We start from the raw sequence: 27,175 nt of genomic DNA on the forward strand, positions 1-27,175 counted from the left end.
ATAAAAATATAGCGTTTCATTAAAATATTACCTAATATATCATCATTCATACTAAGAGCTATTGTGGAGCACAGCTAAAGCCACTAACTGCCTATCCATTTTCTAGTGATACACCTAAATCATGTAATAAACATTGGAATCTGTTTCCACACTCGAAAACTTTCCACACTATTCTGCGTTTTTATATAAGCAGAGTTATATCTTTCTTCCATTCTACAGACAGGATTCAAAATTGGTGTAAAAAGGTAGGGCAGAAGTGGATACCCTGAGTCACCGAGTAAACGTCCTTAAAAATGAACATTATTAAACCTTTCTTTTATATTTGACTCGGTAAATATTCTGCTATCATGAGTACTGCCCCTACATCTTGCTACAATGTCTTAATACAAGTTTTGCATTACACATAACCTAAAATCAAAATAATTAAGTACTTCATACATTACTAGCTACTCGGCCCGGCTTGCACGGGTGTACATGTATTATATATATATATATATAAACCTTCCTCTAGAAACAATCTATCTATTAAAAAATTTCGCTTCAAAATCAGTTGCAGTTTTAAAGATTTAACAGACGACCACAGGTTAGTATCAACTTAAAAAAAACACTCTGAAGTACTCTGTATGCAGCTGCCATTGACATTTATTTATTAGCTAGATATGAATTAAAGACGTTTCCCCGTTTTTTTTTTTTTGCGAAATACCCTAAAATCGGTGTAAATGCCATAAGAGAAAAAAAATGTAGATGTCGGAATACATGTATATTTTCCTAGGGTTAAAAATTTTAAATGCATTTTACCTTTCGAATAGTTCTATTTTTGTTATTTTGGTAGTGTTTAGATATGTTTATACATAGATTTTCTGAAACATTTACAACACAACATAAATCTAAAGTAAATTTTTTTTTAAGAAATAAAAATGTACAAGAACAGTACTACCACAAATAATATAATTATACTTTACATTACATGCTACTACCACAGATAACATAATATTATACTATATTATTAATACTATTCAATAAAAATGACAAATATACATTTAGAATGAATAGGTACTTTAATTAGCCGCCTAGCCGGTAACAAAAAAATATTTTTTTGGCTTATCAAGTATCAAGTTCCGTACGATTTTATATCATTTTGCATTTTTGGTGACATAAGTCTTATTTTTTTGTCGATATCATCAATGTTAATATCGATATATCAATGTGTTATCAAAGATTCGACGTCGCTGTAGAAACATCGATATTTGTTATCTCTAGTCCTATGTTAGACCTATTTTATATATACTTTTTCAGACTTTTTCTTATCTGTGTTGTCTGTGTTTAAATATCCCGTGATATACAATTTGAAAACTTAAAGAAATAAAATAAAATTCAAAGAATTATATGTACACTAAATAAATTGGTACATTAGATATGTGGACAAAGCTATGTAGTCGAATTATATTAGTGCATCGTTATTTGTGATTTATTCAAATAAATAGACCTAAGACTGACCAGTGCCATTTTATATAGTTCATAGTAGTGTTGAATTGAAACTGAAGCAATTTATAGTAGACATTATCAGGTAGGCTGACGACACAAATTATTTTACTATTTGTGATCATTAATTAATCAATCGGCAATATTTTTCTGTTTTCCGTATCTACACTCCGTTATCGCCACGAAAATTTGTGGCAAGATTCAGCAAATAGTAATTACTTAAGCACCAGCGATTTTTTAGTTTACGCAAATAAATTCCCACACTTATACTTTGTATAGACAAGTCTAGAATCATAATATTTTCTACAATTATACATTATATCAGTAAAAAAACATTACAAACACTATAATTTGTTAAATTGTTATTTATGATGATGGTTCAAAGATGTTTTTGTATTTTTATTATAGTCGAATTTCATCCAATGGGCGACCACTAGTAATTGTAATTAAGTAACTACACATAATGAGAATACTTTTATAACTATAAATATTGGGTGATGATGAAATGATGTAACTCCTTGTACTAATAATATACGCTGGTGGGGCACCAGTTGTGGTTCATGCTCATTCTACTAAGAATGAGCATGAACCTGTGATCATGTTGTTTTAAACACTGTCGAAATATTGGGAACTCAATAAAAATAAAATGTGGTACTTAAGATCCTGTGATTTACAAATTGTGTTAAGTTTTTTTATTATTAGTGATAGTAATCACAAAGCTGAACAAATTTAGCTGAATATAATGTTATTTAAGAAACCTCTCCTTTAGCTTTTAAACCAGCGAGTTGTATTTCAGACAAGACTGGCCATGTAACTGGTCCTCATAATCACACTAGTATACAAGCGTGTAACCAGCCACCACAATAATGGCTTTGAAGCTACTGAATACATTTTTTTCCTTTTCCAACTGCAATCAGCCCTTCAGCTATAATCAGATTCTGTGTTGTTATAGGCATTAAGAGATAAGGCATATCCAGTGAGGTGCCATCTCAATTATTTTTTTCAAATGCTGACTAACCCTTTCTACATGGACAGTTATATGTATCCAATAGCTTCAAAGCTAACTGGTTCTTACCTAAACTCTGAGCGGCTGGACTTAAGCCCCTACCAGAGAAATAGCACAGTACTATAGCTTTTACATCAGAATAACATATAGGCTATAAATTTCACACGAGTGAAACCGCAGGCACAGCTAGTATATAGATACATAAAAAATTACATTTAATTAACGATCAAATTCATTGTTTCAGCAACATGGCTGCTGCTAGTGACCTGAGTAGCATCGATAACAATGATTTGTGAGTATGATGTATATATAGTATAGATATTACATAAAAAAACATTGTAAAATTTTTGTTTATGCTATTCTTGCTGGAGCAATTTTGATGGGACATTCACTCACAAATAGGTAATATTATAAGAAATAACTGAATCTACCTTTATTTTAGAAATTTTATTTATTTTAATAACAAAATGTAAAATCCATGCCGATGAAGTAGCAGTTAACAGACAGTTGTTAATAATTGACATGCTTGTTTTCATATAATTGGAATGTCAAGCTTATGGCTCACCTGATTGTAAGTGGCAACCATAACTTATATACATCAACACCAGACTGGACAGTACTCTTTTGTAACACAGTGATAACACTCATACATATTGTAGGGAAAAAATATAAATACAAAAAAATAATAAGTACATAAAGCTGCTAAAATGTATATGAATACATTATTTTTTATTTGATTTGATTGCCATTTGGAGTACTAAATTATTATGCCTTCAGACTCTGTAACTTCACTAACTGTAATACTTATTTATACTTATATAAGTATTTACCCATCAAGTTTTCACTTCCTACATAGCAAGCTGCTTGATGGCTGAAATGTATGACAGACTTTGTACATTGTTGAATCAATCCATTCAACCGGAACAGAGTATAAATACTTATTTTTCACCCTTATATATTTCTTTAGATACAATTACATACATTTAAATAGAACTAACTCTAAATTTTGTTGCAGATTCTTTCAAAATCCAGAAAAACAGTGGATAGACGGCCCAAGGTAAATGTATATGTAAACTAAAGTTTCTTGATTTGATTATCTTATATACAAAATTCTCATGTCACAATGTTAGTTACCATACTCCTCCCAAATGGCTTGATCCATACTTATGAAATTTTATATGCATATTCAGTAGGTTTCATACCCCTAAGTGATAAGGGTTGTCCACCCTTAGCATTATTTTTTTATTTTTTGGGCAATATTTTTTTATTGTGTCATTAAAAATACATACAACCCTAAATTTTCACCCTTCTATCACCAACCCCTACTTTTTTATAGCGTTATCAATGAATATGGCAAAACAATGTTTGCCAGAACTGCTAGTTTGTTTATAATATTATTCATTCATTCATTAATAATTTAAGAGCTACGCTCTTGTTGGTGGAGCTCTTGCCACTCTCCGCGATCTTCCATCATGTTCTTTAATTCTTGATATGACACAACTCCCATTTTCTCCTCAATTTGTTTGATGTAGCTATGCCTTGGTCTATACATTAATCTAATTAAACAATAATTCTTTCTTCTTGTGATGTGTGTTAGATCCGAATGAGTGGTAGAATAAAAAAAATGTAACTATTCAAAACTGCCTGTATTAAGTATATTGGAATAAAATTACTTTTACTTCTATTTCATCTATAGAAGAATGACCTAAACCTAAACCTAAACCTAAACCTATAGAATTGGTTTCTTTTGTAGTAGGCCACTCTTGTATTCTTGCCTATTTTACTTGCATATATATTTTACAAAAGTGTCTGTAAAAGCAAGATATTTTTGTTGTCTGGCTGAGGATAACAGGGGCTGAGAGACATATTTTTTTCAATTTCTAACTATAATGGCAAAATGATGATAAGTGGTAACTGTCGCCTGTACACATATGTAGATAGATAGATAATGTAAATATTTTTTTTTGTAAAATTTGCAAACAAACTGATAGTCTACCTGATGGTAAGCATTAAGCGTGGTCTATATCCCATCAAAAACATAAATGTGTCCCATAAAAAACATTAATAGTATGTAATCTACGACAAAAGAGGTGAGATCTAAATGGGTGCCAAGTTCAATGGTCTGTCCCGAAATGTATTTATAACAATATAAAATATTATTTCTTCTTATAACTTAGGATAATATACTGTAACCTAAAGTCTGACTTGGCCAGTTCTCATATACCAATTATTACTTTCGATTGCTAGTTACTACTAATAATAAAATAGGAACCGACAAGTAACATTTTTAGAATTTGCGAAGGCTACAGTATATTTCGTATATGAAAACTAGCCAAGTTGCCAACATGCCAAATTTGAACTTCCTAGGTCTCTGGAAGTGGGTTATAATTTTGATGTATAGTTGATCAGTGATAAAAATGACGATATTTGGACATTAATATCTAAATAACTGTTTGAGGTATGTTTATGAAATTTGGAACACATATTTATCTCGCAAGTATCAATATATGAACCAAATTTGACAGGTTTATGTGAAAGAGTTTTTGAGTTATGAGGGGGTCAAAAGTGGCTCCAAATGGTTCGTGTAAATATACACACACGGTGCTGTTCGCCAGTTGTCTTACTTGAAACTTGGCTTGACACTCTACCGCGTGTCTAGATACTTAAACAACACTGGGCATCACGTTATCATGTGTACCCGTGATACCACTCATGCGTTGTCATTCTAGTATACTAAAATACTTCCATCATGCCTCTTATCCTGATTACTAATATAAATGTTAATTCAGATAATTTCAGTATTATACTAATTGACATTGTACTCTTTTTCAGTGAATTTATTGAGCTGACTCCATCAGATTATGATCAACACATTGATTTAGGAAACGGTGATGGCTACAGCAATAATGTAAGTTTATTCTTTATATATTTATTTTCTTTTATTTATTTTCATGTTATATTCTTAATAATGCACCACCCACTAATCTATTTTTATCTCATGGTCGACTGGGAGAAAATGCCTTATGGTATTAAGTCAGTCATTTACACCTTTTTGTATTTGTGCGTTAAAGTTTTGATAAATAAATAAAAATATTAACTAGATTTATCCACTACTTTTTATTGTTAGGATGGATGGATGGATATGTCATAATACACACTCGCGAAAAAAGTCGCAAAAATTAATTAAAGAAAGACACATTTTTTTATTTATAACTATCTACATATATCACCCGCTTGAAATTTAAGCCAATTTGTTATTCTGATGTATAAGTTATATTATTGTAAAGTTTTTGCGTGGAAGATCCAATCAGAAGCATCCATCCATCCATACTTACAAACTTTCGCGTTTATAATATTACTAGTTACTCGCCCCGGCTTCGCACGGGTGTATATGTATTATTCGAAATCCGTTGCGTAGTTTTAAAGATTTAAGCATACATAGGGACCGAAAGCGACAGTGACTTTATTTTATACTATGTCGATTAATATGTTAATATTTCCACTTTGTTTCTCGGTGTCTGTGATTCATTATTACTAATAAATGTATAATTTTGTTCCAGGATACACTCGATATCATGGAACTGCCGAAGTCAACGATAAACACAATTTTTCCTGTAAGTACTTGTACAAGTATTCATTTGCTATCATAATAATAGCAATATTTATTTATTATAAACTCTTTTTTTTTCGCTAACGGTTTACGCTGACTGCGCACCAGTGGAGGATGATAAGATGAGGTCAGGTCAGTTAGCCCATCGTGAGAAATTCACCAAGAATTTATCACGATGGCTTCCGGGGGGAACCACGTGGAGTTCAACGTGGAGTGACATGGTACATTGGTAGCAATGGGGTGATTAGTCCACATTATTAACAATCGCCACCCCCCTCACGTGTTTTATCATAACATATTCATACGATATAAAACATAACTACGTATAAAAGGGATTACCATAAAGTATGACACAAGAATTTATTCCAGTCCCCCCACCCCTCTCGGGTGGGGGGACTGGAATAAATTCTTGTCACCATTCCATTATCATACCTTAAAAAGTATAACACGTGACTGAAAGGGATTATAATGGGAACTAATAGCCACACTTAGCATATTAAACTATACTCTGTTTTTTAATCGATTTTTATCTCACAAGACCTGGCGGTGAAAATTAAATGAAATCTGTTTATTATTCCTCTCACAGAAAACAGAATAATTAACTATTATGAAAAAAAAAGACAAAACATATGATTATTATGTGCAAGAAAAAGAGGTAAGAATGAGCAGACGTATCACAACTTCCATGCAACTTTAGTATGGACAGAAATAAATAGAGTTGTATCTTGTTGAGGTATAAGAATATGAAAAAAACCACTATGAATAGTGATAAGGTGACGATAATAATATAAAATAATAATAACATATGCAAAATACATGTAAGATGTACAAGGTATTTGTAAAAGAATTTACGAAGCTAAAAGCTAGGTATCTTTACTTCACTTTCACTAAGATATAAAGGGGATAATGATAAATCCTTACTAATAGTATAAATGTGACAATAAATCTGTCTGTCTATCGCGCTTTCACGCTAAAACAACTGAACAGATTTAAATGGAATTTAGTACACAGATGGTCTAGACCCTGAGAAAGGATAGGCTACTTTTTAATGATAAGATTTGTAAGGGGTTGATAGGGAAGATGATAGAAATATCGTCATTTTTGAAGCTAGAATGATTAAACTTTTTTCTTTGGCTTTTTTGGATTAGATTATTATATATTATATGCAATTGAAGGTCAGTATTCGACGCGGACTGAGTCGCGGGTTCAGCTATTATAGTATAGAACATCATCATCTGCTTCTTCCTTATCTTATTTATTTGTGGTCGGTGTAATATGTTTTTCTCTTCCGTTCATCCGGTGTACATTTATCATATATATAAACCTTCCCCTTGAATCACTCCCATTAAAAAAAAAATCGCTTCAAAATCTGTTGCGTAGTTTTAAAGATTTAAGCATACGTAGGAACGGACAGAAAGCGACTTTGTTTTATACTATCAAATGATAATAATGTAATGAAAACTATAACTAAGTGTTAATTATTTTTACAGTTGCTATTCAAGGATTTCTTTCGTGTTTTTCAGATATCGCCTTGTGGTCCACCGGACAGAGCCTGTTTCCCGGGAGAGTATAATTTTCATGTGGAAATAAACAGTGCCGATACCCATAAAAAGAAATACTTAGTAAGTGTAACACTTGAATACAGGTATCAGCGTGGCATCATATGGCACGCTACTGAACGTGTAACGTAAATTTTGTTTGTTTTAGTATTCTTCGAAGCTGGGTCGCCTATACGTGGACGCTGGATGCGACTTCCCGATCTATTTCATGTGGTCCGGCGTTGCGACCGGACTGGCGGTGCGCGCGTGCGTCATCTTCCTGGACCAGGACCAGGCCGAGAAACGTGTCGAGACGTGTCCCAATCACGACCTCGCCAAACGGGACCCCAACCATATTGGTTAGTACTTTATCATATTTTTAAACTCGCGTTTAGTACACATTATTAATATAGTTTACAGGATTTCAATAAGTGTACAGATACCGTGAGTATTTTATCCGTATGACACTGACAATCTAATGACGGTAGTTGAATAAACGGCCGGCACCTATCAACATTGACATTTGCTGTTGACATACAGATCGTAACCACGGCTAGCGGAATCTAGTACAACTGTTGCACTCGCGTGTCCCCATACAAGGGACGTCAACCGTTACGATAATGGAGTGCAAAGGGTTAAAACTATTGTTGTTCAGTATGGGTAGAAGTGAAACCACTATTTTAATTGTATTCGTGGATAATTTTATTCAGAATCATTTACAACTTATGTGCGTAAAATTATGCCATTAGTATACTAGGCAAAAAGGTGATTCAATACAGTGAGTGAGACGGCAATACGAGTGCGCTCCTGCTCGCACCGAGTTTATAAATATAAGCGAGGCGATCGCGTAGCGCCGGCAGTTGACGCATAGCTGTTTTGCTCGAATTATGTGTGCTGCTATACAAAACTTTATTTGGGTTTGTATCTTGTGTGTATTGGGTACATCTGTATCTATAATATATACTGTTATTTTATTATTATTGTACTATTCCAGTGACTCCAGAATTCACAAAGAAATGGAAGAACGTGCTACACTCCTCGAGAAATGATGATACCGATGGCGTTTACTATTGCGGTGACAAAAACTCTTGGTACTCCACCGTGGTGACGTTCGATAATAAGACCGAGAAGCGGAGTCACGCGTATCGATTTGTTTGCAAGAACTCATGCCCGATGGGAATCAACCGGCGGTCGCTGGCAATCATATTCACGTTGGAGGATTATAAGTAAGTTCTTGCCTTTTTCTTTTAATCTTATGATTGTGGCAAGTAGAGATACGGGCTCTCTCATGATGTCTATGGCCTCGTAGCTCCTAAACGAATAGAATTTTTGTTTTATATCTGATGTGATCAAGATATAGATTCTTGATACAATTTATAAAGATCTGTTCAAGCGTTGACGACTCTTTTTGTTAGTTTTAGGTATCTTAGACGTTCATAAATCATAATGGTTTATAATCATTGCTTATTAGGTTTTTTTTAGTTGGGGATTTACTTACCATGAAAATATCATTATTTTAAGTCGTACACTATTGATGATGATTTAATGATGGTACGAGTACGAGTGGATTGTCCATGACCTGGGTAACAGACAACTGTTATAAATACATAGATACTTTTTTTTGTAAATACATACATAATATACATAGAAAACACCCAGAGTGATGTAAACAATCTTTAACACGAATGTTTGTACCGAGCGAGGAATCGAACCCGCGACCTTCAGGGTGGAAGAGATTGATAGTAATGTGCTGGATAGTTGACGCTAATGCTAGCAATGGACCATATTAGCCTCCATCCCCTGGAAACCATCGTGATAAATTCCTAGTGAATTTGTCACGATAGGCCAACTTACCTGACCTCATGCTCAGCTTATCATCCTCACTGCTGCCCCGTCAGGTTATACCATTAGAGCAGGTGGAGGTCCTACCATTATCATACTTTAAAAAAAACCACAACCTTCAGAAGTAAGGCGGTGTGCTCAATCACTAGACCATCGAGGCCGTGATATATCCTCAGAGGCACCGTGTACGGGCGAGAGATGGTGAACGTGCGCGTGTGTGCGTGTCCGCGGCGCGACCTCCACAAGGACGAGGAGGCCGCACACGGACACCACCGCGCGCGCACCAGGGACCCCCAGGACCCGCCCGGCCCGCCGCGGACCAAGAAGATCAAGACCGAGCCGGTCGACCCCACCGACGACGACAAGATCGTCGAAGTACCCGCGGTGAGTTTATATAGTTGTTTTTTTTATGTAGGCAGTCCTCGTACTTAGGTTTTCGAAATACGCGACGTAAATCGAGACATATTTTTTCATATGTATATAAAACTAACTTATACTAACTAAAGCATATCCGGTTTACTCTCTGCTCTCCGACACCGCGCCCAGCCGACCTCACGGACGTTGACCTCGCGACGTATGCCGGAAATCGAAACAATTGTATGCTTGAGGAATAGTGTCAAAACATTGTTCGACGTAACTTAAAACGACGGTAAGTCGAGGGCTGTCTGAATTACGATGGCGGCAAACAAGCATAAAGCCGATCCGATGATAAACGGTTACCGTAGCCTATGAACGCCTAACCACAAGGGTTGTTACGTGCGTGTTGAGCTTGTATGGGTTTGAATAAAATCTTAATTCTATTGTCATGTGTTTGGATCTGTAGCGACTGCGACCTACATAGATCTATTGTGCTCCCACTTTTCCAACACACCTTAAAAAATAGGCTGCTTCGCGGCTGAAATAGGTGAGATTGAGGATGAGGATTGAATAGATGAGAAAAATCCTCTGCTTGTGTAGCAGAGGATTTTTACTTATCTTTTTACATTGTTACTAACAAAATAAATGTTTTTAATCCCAGTTCAAAGTACGAGGTGTGGCAGCCACAATCATGGGTCTGGAAACAATGAAGAACATGATGGAATTGTACAGAAGGAAAACCACCGACCCACACAACGCCGCGCAGACCGACCAATGCATTAGTGACGTTAAGAACGTTATAAATAAGATCAAAAATACTTCGCAAACCCAACCTACCCAGTAAACAATGTTACTTAAAAGATTAGGATTTAATCATTTTAATATTTTTTTATTTCATTCAAAGCTTTTTATTTGATGGATTTTAAGATTTTTGTGGATATATCTCAATAGCATCCTGCTTGTGTTATTGGATAATCTGGCTGAGAACCAGTGATGGATGATAAAATGGTGATGACATCATGTCTGCTAGTCCATCGACAGTGTGGATGTAATAATATATTCATAGTAAGGACCAATTAATAATAGGACAAGGACAATTCACACAGCGCCATCTAGTCCCAAGCTAAGAGCTTGTGTTAAGGGTAATAACTAATAGAAATTAATTGGATGATAATATGGATATTAATTTTTGTATCGTGCCTGGAATCGAACTCACTATTATGACAAATAAATCGCTAGACCACGTCGTCATTACTAGGAATGCACCTCAGTTTGTTTGTTACATTCTTGGTATCTTAACAGATAAACCAATTTTCATTAAATTTGATTTCATAGTTTTTATTTTTATTTTTAAGGGTTTTAGGCTATTGTCAGGTGCTAAGTAGGGAAAAAAAATTATAATGTAAAACTTGACGTTCATAAGCGGCTAAAATGTCCTACATGAATAAATGATTTTTTAATTTGAATAAGACTGTAACAATGCAACCTGCAAAGATATATTGTGCTCGCCATTTTTGAAAGCTCGCTACATAGACCCTTATCCATTCTTGATGACAAGAATTGAAGGATATTCTTAGGAGCGATGGTTTATATTTCCTCAGGATAGAGTGTATACTTTCCGAAGGAGATATTTTGTTTATGCATTAGTGGGCTGCAACCACATACGATGTGTAGTGGCGTTTCCTCTTCTGCTTAGTCTGCAGATTATTGTTAAGGTCGGGGCTAATTTTGCCTTGTGTTTCAGAATTTACTTCGCACAATAACATGAAAAAATCGGTATGGATGCTATATAGATACCAAATTGTATGATGATCACTTAATATGTTAAGGCGTGCAAACAAATTTAGTTTCCCATTTATAATAATATTAGTTAAGATTTATATCTTTATTTGCTAGAGCATTGATTTTAGAAGTTTTAAAATTATTTTTACTTATTTAGTATTTTTAATGTTTACTCATAAAGTAGACAGTATGTAGACTATAAGTGGTATATTGTTAAGTTATAAAGTAAATTAGATCTGTGGTAACCAGATTTGGTGCGTAACATCACATTTTTGCTGTTACTAGAATGTTCATCTACTTTTGAGTTAAAACTTAGCCAAGATTCATTCTTGTCATATAATATTTCATTAAGATCCGTTCAGACTTTTAAAAAAGTTTGTTACCTTACGTACAGACATACACTGTCTATTTTATATTATTAATATGTATTATGTCAAATATTCCGCCTACTAAGAATGACCTGAATCTTAGCGAATGAAATTGATTGGTCAAATATTTCATTCATTTTTTTCATTCTTTCTATCCTAACTGATGATAACTGATATATAGGTTCTATACGAATTTAGTCCAAAATATAATTTTAATAAAACGTAATAAAATATATGAACTTTTGTTTTGCTAAATCACCAATCAATGGGCCAGTGATTTTTAATATGAATATGAATACGAACGAAAGTTCAAAATTGATTTTCAAATTTCCACTTTGTATAATGGTGATTATGGTTCAGTTTCGTGTCTATTCTACCAGGCCTTTGGTTTAGTATAACCTTGACAACTCTGTATAGGTTTGAAAATATACTTTTTTTTTATATATATTTTTCTTATAATAATAATTAATATCATGTTAAAATTATAATTGTTTGGGTTGGTGTAATAATAAAAAATGTGCTTCCATTGTATAAGATATTCTATCAATAGAATTAGAATATCAGAGCAGTAGTGGGAAGTGCTCTGGATCGCTTTTTTAGATCGCCTAGTGTGTACCGAAATCGGGAGTGATTTCTTAGTACCCGCCCGTCTTGTTTTACCACTTTACAGTTATAGTGTTGCCACTGATTTGCGTGTGTAGGTCGTTATACTCGCATTCAGGTAACTGGATGACTATATTAATATATTATAGCAACATTCAAATGTTTTCTATGTGTATACAAAGACATTAGTGGAAATATGATGTTTAATGTTGAACAATATGATGTTAATGTGAAGTTACTCATTAGTAATTTTATATGTGGTTTTATAATAATTATAATTATGTATAATTGTCATTTTCAGTATGTATATAAATAAGATTCTTTGATTTTTAAAATATTTTTATAGCGATGATACTTTTGAAGACGTGTTTAATAATAATGTTAAAATTTGTAATGTTTTGGATTATGATATATGTATAATCATATAATATAAAGCCTTATTCTTGTGCCTTTTGATTGATGTATAATGTGAAGATGTCAAAACATTTGTTACAAATTAAAATTAAATTTATAAAACAATGAGATTTATATTATTTATTTCCTATTTGTTGAACATAATGTAAAAGCTACTAAAAAACCAATGACGGTTGGAGTCAGGCATACAGTCCACCTGATGATAAGTGATAACGGTGGCTACAGTTAATGCTTAGAATACCAAGGGTATCAAGTGTATGTTGCTAACACTTAAGAGATGGGGCCCCTTCTGCAGAACTCCAATTTAATTTTAATTATTCTATTTAGACGACATCGGTGATCTAGCGGTCTGGCACACCGCTTTACGTCCGATGTCTCGCACGGCACAAACATTCATGAGTATGATTGTTTGTATCGGTCTAGGTGTTTTGTATGTATAATATATATGTATTTACGAAAAAAAATTATATATGTAAATGTCATCAGTTACTTGTACCCGTAACATAAGTTTTAGCTAGCTGAACTTGGGACTAGATGGCGCTGATTAGCAGACGGGAACAAAAATTTTGTTCTGTGGATGGGAACATTATCTCAGTCCTCATTAGAAACAAATAAATCTATCTTACATACTATATAAATATTAACTAATTATTTTAAAGCACATATAGATTTTTTAGATAAAAGGGTACAATGAAAAACAGTCATAGTGTTTCTAATAATGTTATTTTTACAATAGTTTTAAATGTCCAGTCACTTGATCAACAATATCCTTTGGTGCCGGTCCCACACCCAATACTGTTATAGAGTTTGCTGCAATTTGTGTTCTTCCAGCATCCCTTATGAGAGATGTAATCAAGCCCATCTTCTTAGCGTTGTCCGATATTTGTTTAATTTCATCAACAGAGTCAGTTTTAAGAGCGATTTTAGCTTGACCAGTTAACTGCCATAGCTTCAGACCTTCTGGATCCTTCTTCTGCGCCTTTTCAAATGCTCCCACAGCGGCATGCCCACACTGTGCTGCTATTTTACCTTTACTCATATTCAGATCTGTTCGTACAACCAGCACTAGTTTATATTCAGTATTTGATGCAAACTGTGGAAGAACATTTTTGTAACAGTTAAAATTACACAGTAAATAGGTATTAACAGAAAGTTCAAGAAATAGCTTAGCGATAAGACCACCTTCTCTATCAGTTCATGTATATGTACTATTTTAATTATTATCTTTATTTGATGCAATAAAGAGTACCAATAAATTTATTCACAGGTCAAATAACAAGTAGTACATATATTGGAACTAAACAAATAAATTGCTGTGAGCTATAAAGCTAACCTTTTTTATGGCCTTCGCAGTGGTGGCAACTGAACTTCCACCAACAAGATACTTTTTCAGTGCGTATACGGATAATGCTATACTGATACCGCATCCCAAACCGGACCAAAAAGATGAATTCACGTCCATCGTTTGCTTTTATAATAAATTACTGTCTACAAGTATTAGTATGAGATTATAATTTTCATTTGTTATATGAGTACAGCTATAAAATTATAGTATAACCTAAAAATATGTTACTTTATACATGTAAATAAAAGAAAGGAATATCAATATTCAATATTCTCCACAGGACCAGCTGTCATGTCACAGTTCATATAATTACACGACAGCCAGATTGATTTGAATGACGTTATGTTGTCGTCTAATAGAAGTCATTATTATACAGTGGATTTTGTTGCAGACTGTGATTATTTACAGTAGGTATCTAAATAATTATTCCTTATTATTGTGTCAAATCCAAGTTAAAATCGAATTATTATACGGATTTCCTAATGAAATAAATTAAAACTATTATTTGCTATTTTTTTAATCATGGATTCTTGAGTTTTGAAGTCTTGATCCTCTGCTTCGTGCTATATTAGTAAATTATAAGGATAATAAATTAACTGCTTAATTTGTATTTCCAGTTAATTGTGGAAGTAAATACTTTTCATTTCGACTTTCTGTGGCCATCAGATTAGTGATAACCGATTCTACTGAATTATCGACAAAGACTTGAAGTCACTGGTAATAAATAAACTGATACTGCCCTTAATTTTGCTATCCTTATTAAACATTTTAAAATCAAAATGTTTAAATAGTTACACTTAATTTTTTTTTCAAAGATAAACATTATAATCTTAATTTACACAATAAAATGGGTACATCACTAGCCGCTAGATTGAAAAGAATGAGAAAAAAAATAAATGAACTCCGTCTTCAGTGCGCTTCACTTGTGTTTTTTTCTAATTTTACTGTCATTAAGCAGATAATTTGATGCATATTTCATATGCAACAGTTATTTTGACTATATATCGTGCTCTATTATGCTACAAATTAATACGGGGAGTGCTCTAAGTACTTCTAATAACTAAAATCAATAACAATCAGTGACCAACAAAGGTACGCTTGTTTGCTTTTGCAGACATATAACCTGTGTTTTGTACTAGCGTCCGGTTGGCGTCTGTCACAATTTGCAAGAAATTGTTTAATATTTGTTATTTTGTTTGAATAGCGGTGTGCAAATGTGTTTTATAGTGTTTGCTGTGTGTGGTTTATATTTCGGTTTCTGTTTTTAGTTACCGAGATGAATTATGAAGCGGATAGGGCCATGAATCAGAAACGTTTGCGAATGGAGGGCGAACCGGGGCACGGTGTTGTTCAGGGGAATGGTTTGCCGCTAAATTATATAGGTAAGTTATGAACTAACATTCGCTGGAAATGTGTTAAGAATGCACTCTTAATACATTGAATATAATGTTATAATAATGTTTAGTTGATACAACGACATTCATGTACGATTTTCGCTCCAAGACATCTGTGTATAAATAACGCAAACTTGTGTGTGAAGTATTTTAAAAAGTTCTTTAAAACTAGAATATATATTTACAAAAGTTAATGAGTGTTGTTTTTACTTTAATTACTTATTGATTAAGACTAAAACAGAATATTAAACTATCTAAATAGTATAAACAAAACAGCAGATTCTACTAAAATTCATGTCAATATTTACCAAATTTACTAAATGATATTTTAATGTTGTCTCCAAGTATTATTTTTTATAATATTACATACACTTTGATGCTTATATATGTACATGAACATTCCAAAGGCTTACAGAGTAACATTGAGTAAACATGATTGGATAGTTGGAATAAAAAAAAAAATAGATTAGTGTATTAAAACCTAATTTATATTTTATTTTTCTATTTGAAATATAGTACAAAATTATTTCATTTATATATCATTATTGATGCTAAGGAATATGTGTATGGTTTATGGTTTGTTTATAATTTGCTTAAATCTCACAGAACTGTGAAGTGTCTTTATTTATCAATGTCTTTATTGCTTAAATTTTTGGTTATTCTATTTTTATTAATATCTAAAAATTATTCATGCCATGACTAAAATAAGAGTAAATAAACATATCACAAAAAATGTCCCATTAAAATCTTGCAACTTCAAACTTTTTTGCTAGTTTTTGTTCTAGCTTCAAGTTTTAATGTCAGTTTGGTAAGAGTTTTTTTTAAATCAATCTATTTATTTATAAAGAGAGAGAGAGTAGAGTATGAAAATTAAAAATAAAAATTACTGCATTGAACTTAGTGCAGGAATTGCTGTTAAAATGTTTTGTGTATAATCATTGATATAAAGTGTACAAATAAATAAATAAATATGGTGATATATACATATAAAACTCACAAAATTAGGGGCACCCAGATGTAGTCATGTGGTTGTATGTATGTAGCCCCTAGTTGAATAATGGATATTGATTTATTGTATTTATAGATAATGAGGGCAAAGCTACAATAAAGGTATATCATAATAATATACCTGGACAATTTACATAGCGCTATCTAGTCACAAACTAAACAACTTGTGTTATGGGTACTAGAAAACTGATAGATATACTTTGATATATTTTTTGTTAATAAATATATATACATAGAGAACACACAATACACACAATCATACTTATGAATATAAATGGTTATACCATGTGAGGAATCAAACCCACAATCATCCGATGTAGAGTGTCAAATTCCTATTCCACCAAGGTCAATGTATATATATATCTTCATACATATGTTATTAACACATTAATTGCTGAAAAGTTGCCTGCACTAAGTCAACCTATGGACTCACAATAAGTTGTGCTAGCTTTGAAGCCATGGTACTGCCCTGTGGGTATTCATCTACTCTTTGGCCGCCCGTGCACACATGACACCTAAGTTCTAGTCACCACTTGATGAATTTCGGTGTACACACGAATAGCCTAGGTTTAATTCTCCTTGCAAATTCTCAGCAGCTGAAGCGTGAAATGCTAACATGTGGGTGATAGAATGAAGGGACTGTATGTATGAGATTAATGAAACAGCTGATAAAAAATAGTAAATACTTATAATGTAGGTAGTAAAAGCAATAGTGGAAAAGTGACAATAAAATATGTGACAGTACTAAAAGAAAAGTAAAGAAAAGATATTCAAAACTGATACTAAAATTAATGTATAAGGAATTAAAACTTATGTTCAGTCTTTTTAGTATTTACTTTGTTATTGGAATATGTTAAGTATAGCATCGGCAACAATAAGCTAAAATTGAAACTTCTAACAATTTCCTTTAATGTGACGTGACCAAAGCTACTCTATATGCTGAGGGGCCACCAGTGTTGGATCATAGGATGAGCATTAAGTCAGATCTTTGTTGCAATTTCATCATTTTCCTAATGATTGCAGGGGGCACCTCGTGCAGGTGAACCTGACAGTATATTAGTAATAATCAGTACACATTATTAACAACCCCCCCCCCCCCCCCCCCAATCCGGCTGACAATTATTATTGTTTATTTTCTCACATGGTAGACAGTTCTGACAAAAGTTATTAAGTCAACAGCACTTTCGGTCATGAAACTCCAATGATACATTTCAAATGAGTTGTATAATAAAAAAAAAGTTTTTTTTTTTTTTTTACTTTTATTTCTCTCTATCTGCGGTCAGCCCTTCCTGCTATAATCAGATTTTTTGAAGTTATTGGCTTTTTGAGATGAGGCACCTTCAGTAAGGTGCCATCTCATTTATTTTCTTTAGATTTTGGCAAGGCGAGCCCTTTTTAATCTAGATGGACAGTTATTTATATCCAGTAGTTTTGAAGCTAACTGGTTCTTATGGCCGGCTAATCTGTGTTTATATCTTCCACAGGCTTTCTGTATCTCTTCTTTTACAGTTGGAATTTCTAGATGTGTATGTACTTCAATGTTTTTTATGAACCAAGGAGCTCTGGCTATGGTTTTTAATGCCTTGTTTTGGAAGCACTGAAGAATTTCTATGTTAGAGTGTGAAGCTGATCCCCATAGTTCCATCGGATATGTCTACACTGGTTTTATGATGCTCTTATAGATGAGGAGTTTGTTTTCCAGACTTAATTTAGACTGTCTACCTATCAGCCAGTACATGTCTTTAAGTTTTCTATCAGCTTGGTTTTTTTTGCTTTTATGTGGTCTCTCCAAGTAAGACTTCTGTCCAGATGCATTCCGAGATATTTTACCACCGTTTGTTGTGGCAAAATAGTTCCATCTAAGGATACTGGTGTGCAATTTCCTCTTTTCAGTGAGAATGTGATATGGACCGACTTTGTGGTGCTCACTTGAATTCTCCACTTATTCAACCATTCTTTAATTCCATTCAGATGTTTCTGAAGCTCTGTAGATGCAATATGTAATAAAAAAAATGGCCATACAAAAGTTATTACAATATGTTTATTTGAATAAAGAATATTTATAATTCCATTTCTTAAATTTAATTATTAAATATAAGTCATTTTTTTCCAGATAATGGCCACCAAATACCGTACCAGCCTTATGCAGGGGCGTACAATACCCACTACCCACCTCCAGATGCATTTGCAGCATACGGACCACCTCCGCCCGGGGGTTACGCGCCCCAGAACCTGTCGTACGCGCCGCCGGCCCACCAGAACTACCCCCACCATCAGTCCTTTCCACCACAACAGCCCCAAGCTCAACTCCATATGCCCCAGTCTCATATGGGTAAATATAGTATGTAGTCGATTTAAATTATTATAATTAATTGTATGATAATAGCAAGTATATTGTAAGTATTATTAGTATATATTATATGCTTAATATATTTGTAACTTTTTAATCGAATTAAGTGTTATTTTCCGGTAGTTAATTTCACTACTTGATGGAATCCGCTACAATTAGCATTTGTGAAACCTTGAAACCGCGACTTGCGAGTCGCGGTTTGGTCACCGAAGTGTCAGCACTAGGCTTCCAAGCTATATCTCAACTCTATTCAACGCCTGATGATGCCTCGTTCAGAAGCGAAACACGTGTCGCAATATGAATGTAGACTCAATAACAGTCGGAATTTGATCACCATAGAGAAGGTCGTAACGGTAGTCAGTCAATCAGAACATATACATTTATTCGGACAGTCAAGCTGCTCTACTAGCACTTAACTCGTACAAAATCCGTTCTAAACTTATTAGAAACTGTATCCTGCTACTAAATGAAGTAGGAAGCAGAAATAATATTATACTGAGATGGGTCCCCGGGCATTCAAATATTGAAGGCAATGAGAATGCCGACCATCTGGCAAAGTTAGAGGCAAAAACCCCCCAACACGGCCCTGAACCCTTCTCTGGTGTGCCTCGTTGCCTAAAACTGGGACATCTCAAATTAATAACCAAACGAGAAGCACTGAATCACTGGCAAGAAATGCCAGGATTAATACATTCAAAAGACCTAATATCGGGCTTCTCGACCAAATACTCCAATAGATTACTGCTATTGAGTAAAAACAACATATGCATGATGACTAGGGCCCTCACAGGACACTGCAAATTGAACAAGCATATGGCTAAGCTAGGCCTATGCACGACAAGTATCTGCAGATTCTTCCAAACTGAAGAGGAAACGCCGCTTCACATCCTATGTGGTTGTAGCCCACTCATGCATAAACGAAATATCTCCTTTGGAAAGTTTACACTCTTTCCCGAGGAGATAAAAACGATCGCCCCTAAGAATATCCTTCAATTCTTGTCCCTGACGGGTCTAGGTAGCGAACTCTGAAAAGGGCGATCACAATAGATCTATGTAGGTCGCAGTGCTACAGGTGCTACACATCTGACAATAGCCCAAACAACCCAATAAAAAAAAAAAAACGGTAGTCAAGTTTCTGCATTGAATATTTGTGGTCTCACCCATGCTAATTGTAGCAGATTTAAACAAAATAATAAATCCATCAAGAGGTATATTTGTAATTGGCTAACTTGTAAAGATATTTTGATGAATGTAATGGACATGTCTTTGTATGATGTGTAGTATTCATTCCATCATCTGCCTGATGGTAGACAGTTCTAACATGAATGTCACAGATTATAAATGACTAATATAATATTGGTTGAGAATATCAAGTGATCACTTCATCACGACACAGATGGTTGAGTTACCCCATTTTTTCCATATATTTTTAAACCATAGTCACTTTACTCTCGATAACAAAAACACCTTTTTTTAAATTGGATCTTAATTTACTGGTACACTCGTCTGCGCTAACAGTATGCGCTGGCGGGGTACCAATGAGGTTGACAAGATGTGTATGAGAGCAGGTCAATTAGTTGATCGTGGTAAATTGATCGTGGTAAGGAAATATAACCTGATGTCCTGACATGGTACATTTCTAGCAGTAGGTTAATTTATTAATCCAGATTACTAACAATCCGCTTCTTCCCCAGTCCAAGGTTACGGAGATGTAGGCGTGCACAAACCGGCGTGGCCGCCCCAGACCCATCTGTTACCACCACTCGACACCCAGAAACCACTGGACGTGAAGCAGCTAAAGCCTGAAATCAAGCTAGAACCCGCCGATTCGCAGAAGAGACCGCATCCGGAGAATGAGATGATGGTGAGATTCGTAGCGTACCTTTCATGTAGTCCACCATCAGACACGGTGACCTGGACCTCAACTCAAAGACTATAAAGGGCCGTAAAACCAACATGGTATGTAGAGCCTTGTATTACAGATATTACAGACCTACTTCGAATGCAAAGAACATTTTTTTTGCCACGACATAATTTACTACACTTCCCCCTGGTATCACTTATACAACATATAATACATACATGTAGTGTTGACTTATTTGTTATTTAAATTTCATTATATCTCCTAGTATATTAGTTGTTACCTCCATAATATCGAGTCGTTAACTAAAGCTCCACGTCTTTACTCCGCGACGTCTACAAGTGGAATATCCTTCTTAAGCTTCACGGACCGCGTGCGGCCGGCGCGAGACGACAGTTGAATGAACTCTCTAATATCAGTGTAACACATATACTGAAAACATAGAAAGATTATGTAAGGAGGATGATTCACATAATAAGGTCGATGGATCCTGTTATGCTATATTCCTTATAAGGCCAATTTATTAAAAGATCATATTTCAACAATTGGTCGTAAAGGAAGTATTGTTATTGTAGCGAGGTGGTTATTCTCTTCACTGTAGCGTTATATATGTTGTGATTGTGGTGGCGCTACGTAATATATTATTTATTGTAGTATGTAGGTAGTGAGTATACCAGTAAAATGATTGCACTATTTATTAGACATTATTAAGTTTATTGGCAGTGTGCTACATGGTTTATTAGTAACGCGTCCAGTCGACACGGAGTCGGGACATAGACTGATTTTACACTTAATTTAAATCAACATAGATTTGTGTGGAGTGGAGATGTAAACTAATTGGAAGGGTCTCAAGTGTCGACAGAAATATTACAAGTGTAGGCACACTATTCATTTCGATACAAAGTCAAAATCATTTATTCATATAGGATTTTTCGACCCTCCGTGGTACACCAACTATACATATAATTCTTTCGAAATTCTCTAAATTATAGCAAAGACCATATAAAAGTCATTTGGTTGTTTTATAAAGAAAGCGATGAACATTTTACGAAAATTGAGCGGATGAACGAGTATTAAATTTCGCACACTTTGTTTATAGATATATCCTTGTAGATAAGGAGTACATGCTACAATGCTAATATATTTTTTAAATTATGATTATAAATACATTATTAAATCAATAAAAAAAAACATTACACTACCATGTACTTGACACACACAGTTAAGTTGAGAATAGGTTATTGTTGTTTGTCTTTAATATTATTTGTTTACAGTCTTACTGAATGTGAAACAACCTATAATTTAAATAATTTATGGTCGAATTCCGACCATTATGCGACCACTATTGTATTAAATGTAAAACAACAAAATGTTGTAGCAGGGCGGGGACATGGATCAACCTAAAATTAAGATCAAGACTGACATCTTCAAGCCTGATGACTTGGCGCACAGACCTCCAGTCGAAAAACCACTTGGTGAGTGTAAAAAATAATATACTACTATGGTTATTCTTATCTTCTCTCTTCCCTAATTCTTGTCCTTTATTTTATGACGCTGGTTCAATTCCCGAAGAACTATTTTTATCGATTTACATGTTTTTTATATACTACTATCTGACCTGGCAAACATTGTTTTGCCATATGTAGTAATCTCGTTAAAAATAGGGGTTGATGGTTTAAGGGTAAAAATGTAGGATTCATGTATTATTTAAATACAGAATTATAAAATTATTAAAAGAAAAAAAAATATAGAGTTGGGCCACCCTTATCGTTTAAGCATATTTTGTTCTCTATATTCATACCTGATGAATATAAATAACAAAATATGGTCAGAGAGAGAGTATACATATAAAATTGTATCAAAATAGATTAACGCGTTTCGGAGAAATATTGCAACTAATACTGTGACGACTAGAACTTTATAAATATATAGTTTTATATATATTTATGTAAGAAACAAAATAATGTAATTGCATTATTATAGAATGAATTTTGTTTCAGAAAATGTTCAAAAATCTTTGGAGCCCCACAAATTGGATCAACAGAATAAAGGTAAGTTGCTACTTTATATATCTTTCTATTTACTTATGACTGTCATTAGAATTTATTTAAATACTAGTAGTTTGTGTTGCCAAGCTTCAATTAAATTGGGCTGCAAATAATTTATATGGAAAAAAATATATCTTTACATAGTATAAAACAAAGTCGCTGTTGTCGTCTGTTGGTTTATGTCTTTTAAATTACGCAACGGATTTTAATGCAGTTTTCAATAGTAGATTGAGTGATTCAAGAGGATGGTTTGTATGTATAATAAATATGTTTAGAACAAGACGTAATATAGTAAATAAATGTAACTATTAAAAAGTGCTGAAATTTAAGTTTATATAAATAGAATAAATAATTTTCTATTCTATTCTAGTAATTGTTAAATGTGAACCATAAATGTTAAATGTAACTTTGGATATTTTCAGATGAAGTTCACCTAGCTAGTGAAGCGAAGGCCGTGGATAAACCAACAGGTATGTTGATGCGATAAAACACGCGCGGTCACAAACTACACGTTTTTGTAAAGTGTAAAGGCAGCTAATTAATTTCTGTACACGTTTTAAGTACAGTTAGATAGATAGATAGATAGATAAGTTCTTTATTCAGCCATTACAAACACATAGCATACATGAGATACATTTTATAAATAGAAATAAAGTTTACAGATTAAATAATACAGAAATATGATATTACAAAATAAAATAAAATAAAAATGGAGGTGGCTTTATGTGTCGCAATGATGAAGAGGCAACCAACTCAGCATGAAGCTGCAGATAAGTCTGCAGCGCTGATATTCTGTTGGCTTTTATAATTAAATACATACTTACATACATATATACGTGAATGTTCATATATTACACTTCGAGCTCTTAAAAAATTATACAGTTATTTGATAATTGTTCAAAATTAATATTTCAATGCCATTTTGTTGTGTAACATATTAGATTAAATAATTGTAAAAATGAATGTGACATATTCAGATAATGTTACTAGCAAATAAATTTTATTTTAATTAATTTAGAAAGTTGTCTGCTTTTGGCTAAATAGATGATGATGATGACTAAATCGCGGGCGCTCCTTATCACGCGTGAAAAAACGTGTCGTGTAAAGGCAGCTATTGATTTCTGTATATTTTAAGTACAGTTAGTCGAAAAGTGTTCAGAAATTATATTTGCTTGCCATTCCGAGCTTAAACATTGTATGAAATGCATAGAATAATTGTATGCATTTCATATCTCCTGGCTAAATACATGATGATGATGTGCTAAATCGAACGTGTGATGTAAAGGCAGCTAATGGTCATGATATTACAGAGGCTAAGGCGGAAGTGTCGGCGGAGCGCGTGACGGATAATCAGCGACCGCCCGAGCCGAAAACACCCACAGCCGAGAAACCGTAAGTCGACACTGGACATGAGATTAAAACTTTATTCCTCCTCTCGCATAAAATGCAGTTACATACATTATTTATACTAATACTAGCTGTGCCCGTGATTTCACCCGCGTTAAAATTCATTATATAAATTTTAATCAAAAATATAGCCTATATGTTATTCTAATGCTTAAACTATATTACTGTAAACACCGCCGTCTTAAACTAGACTGGGGCTCTAGGGCACACAAGATTTCGGGGCCCTTTTGGAAAGTAAAAAAAAACTCATTAGGTTAGAACATAGGTATAGGCGAAGTAATCGGTATAATGGCGTAGTATATGCCTTGTAAATACCTTCTGATAACATTACTGATTTGTGAAAAAAGTGTAGTGTGCCCGACAAAAATCTTTTGAGAATAAATGTGTGAGAAAAATTGTCAGTCCTTCGGGGGCCCCCTGAGAATGGGGGCCCTGGGCACGGGCCCCCTGTGCGTTTATGGTAAAAACCTTATTGACTGTAAAGTTTCATGAAAATCCGTTCCGTAGTTTTTGCGTGAAAGAGTAACAATCATCCGTACTCACAAGCTTTCGCGTTTATAATATTATTAAGATAAGATATACCTATAGAGCTCATTGTACTATGGGAAACAAATATACCTAAAGATCATGCAATAAATAAATATTGCGAACTAATAAAATAATTAGTTAAAAACAGCTATGTGGTTAATTTATGTGGAGGCAAAGTAGGATCGAAAGGTACCGTAATACTACCATAATCTCTCTACAATCCTCTAAAACATCTTGGTCTGTCTAGAACTGCAAGTTTTATACTAAAATGTGTACTTAGTAGGCTACCAGACTTGGCTGAGCGGGGAGAGAAATCCTCTTTCCCCCAGATATTGGTATTGACTTGTTATAGTAATATCAATTTATTGAAAAAATAGTTTTTTTTGAAAATACTAAGGCTCTGGCGATTTTGTTTCGGCGGAAATAAATAACACAGGTATACATACAAACGATTGCTATGTTTTAGTGTGGAAGAAAGGAAACCGTTCAGTAGTCCAGAAATATCAAAATCAGCAAGTACACCGGGCAAGATACCCACGCCGGGCACTGAGGTGAGTTTCATGTTTATGAGTATTTATTCCTAAAAGCTATGTCTACATCAGTGTGTTCGTATTCATCTTGTCTTCTTCCGACGTTTGTCTGATAAACCATAGATCCTTGTAACAGCGCATGCTTCTGGCCCAATGCTATCCATCAATCGTGCAACATTTTGTGAAAAAAAAAGTTTTTTATTAAAGTAAAATCAGTTACAATTTGCATTGTGGTTGAAATTTGAATTATTATTAAATTAAAATTTAAGCACTATTGAAATTTTATCGAATATTATCTATATGTATAGGCAGAACAAACAAAATTGATGATTAGATCCATGTTCTAAAAATGTTACTATCCGAATCACATTCAGCAGCGCTCCGCTGTCTTACTTCCCCTTGATAAAACTATAGTGTAAAATACATTTATCTTTTTGTCTACAACTAATGTCTAGGTGCTAACACTAACTGTACAAAATTGTCATATTGTGTAATGTTACATTATATATATATGTTTATGAATATGTATATAAATTGATGAGTTACCTTAAGGCAGGTGGTAACACTCTTATACATAAGCACATCATGTTATTTTATGAGTGTGATACTCATGCGTTGCCATTCCCGAGGACCAAAATATGGTTTCTATCCTGTACCTCGTATTTAGTACCTCACTCTTCAACCGAAACACAGCCTACAAAGCGAGCGTCAACGGCTGAAGGCGAGACTGAGGTACTCGCGCAGACGACTATACATTCTACTAGACGTTATAAAACTGTATAGTCTTACCTCGGTAAAAACGACTCGCCGCGAGTCGCTCAATACATTTTTGAGCTGAATTGTGACGTCGTTCAGCCAAAGAAGAGAGGTCGTCCGAAGGGCTCCACGAACAAGCCGAAGCCCCCCGGCGCCGCCGCCGCGCCGCACCCGCCCGGCCCCCGCGCCCCGCACCCGCACCCCGCGCACCCCGCGCACCCCGCCGCGCGCCCCGCGCCGCCCGCCGCCGCCGCCGCCGCCGCCGCGCCGCGCCCGCGCCACCCCGCCTACCAGTACGCCGTCAGACCCTTCCGGAAGGACTTCTCCGGCATACAGTTCAGGAGGTCGGTGCTGTCGCCCTTTCGTAACTAACTATCGCACATTATATCATTTTTAATCCGCCTCGAAGGACCAAGAAATGTGAAGATTTTAATCTGCACTTGGGATACGATAATAATTGTTGCTGTAACTAGAAAATTACTAATATAATAAAGAAAAGACGGAAAGTTTTGACGAATTTGTTGGTACGAAAGTAATCTCGGAAAAGCTGACCAGTTTTGTGGGATTCTTTCACAATATAGAGATACATATATAGAGTCACACATGAGCTAGGCCAGGGTCACTACTTAAAGATACGTTCTTTGTGAATATTTAAATGATATAACTTTATTCTCTTTAAAATAAAATTTATAATTAAGTAATATAGCACCAAAACAATTCATTCGAATGCTATTATTATTCTAATTGTCTATAATTTAATTATTCGTCCTATTAATTACTAATATTAGTCCTATTAATATTAACATGAAATATTGTAAATAAGGATGAATATTGTATGTATTTAACACAAAGTCAAAAAATCGAATGTTTGGCATATAGATAAATTATATACCAGACTGACATACGCAATACTTCTCGAATTCATGCAAGTAGCACTGCAGTTAGT

At 34.3% G+C, this 27,175-nt stretch overlaps 2 protein-coding genes across 2 annotated transcripts; one reads left to right on the forward strand and one right to left on the reverse strand.

Annotated features, from left to right (window-relative positions):
• The first annotated feature begins 1,346 nt into the window (after positions 1-1,346).
• LOC131847658 (cellular tumor antigen p53-like) lies at positions 1,347-12,277 on the forward strand. The gene is made up of 10 exons (XM_059197282.1): positions 1,347-1,567; positions 2,733-2,780; positions 3,504-3,545; positions 5,321-5,396; positions 6,049-6,102; positions 7,622-7,720; positions 7,806-7,995; positions 8,631-8,862; positions 9,655-9,862; positions 10,497-12,277. The coding sequence occupies exons 2-10, from the start codon at positions 2,737-2,739 to the stop codon at positions 10,677-10,679; spliced, it is 1,128 nt and encodes a 375-aa protein (XP_059053265.1). The 5' UTR covers positions 1,347-1,567; positions 2,733-2,736; the 3' UTR covers positions 10,680-12,277.
• A 1,452-nt stretch (positions 12,278-13,729) lies between these two features.
• On the reverse strand, positions 13,730-14,651 carry LOC131847036 (peptidyl-tRNA hydrolase 2, mitochondrial-like). The gene is made up of 2 exons (XM_059196480.1): positions 14,336-14,651; positions 13,730-14,095 (listed from the first exon to the last, which is right to left on the reverse strand). Exons 1-2 carry the CDS (start codon positions 14,462-14,464, stop codon positions 13,730-13,732), a joined length of 495 nt encoding a protein of 164 aa, XP_059052463.1. The 5' UTR covers positions 14,465-14,651.
• Positions 14,652-27,175: the final 12,524 nt, after the last annotated feature.

Source organism: Achroia grisella, unplaced genomic scaffold (assembly GCF_030625045.1).
Source record: "Achroia grisella isolate CSIRO2021 unplaced genomic scaffold, CSIRO_AGI_Agris_v1 utg109, whole genome shotgun sequence".
Taxonomy (NCBI): domain Eukaryota; kingdom Metazoa; phylum Arthropoda; class Insecta; order Lepidoptera; family Pyralidae; genus Achroia; species Achroia grisella.

Coding starts and splice junctions, on each gene's coding strand:
- LOC131847658 (XM_059197282.1), top strand. CDS start 2,737: ATGGCTGCTGCTAGTGACCTGAGTAGCATCGATAACAATGATTT. Junction 2,781..3,503: donor AGCATCGATAACAATGATTT/GTGAGTATGATG, acceptor ATTTTGTTGCAG/ATTCTTTCAAAATCCAGAAA. Junction 3,546..5,320: donor CAGTGGATAGACGGCCCAAG/GTAAATGTATAT, acceptor ACTCTTTTTCAG/TGAATTTATTGAGCTGACTC.
- LOC131847036 (XM_059196480.1), bottom strand. CDS start 14,464: ATGGACGTGAATTCATCTTTTTGGTCCGGTTTGGGATGCGGTATCAGT. Junction 14,096..14,335: donor CTGCGAAGGCCATAAAAAAG/GTTAGCTTTATA, acceptor GTTCTTCCACAG/TTTGCATCAAATACTGAATA.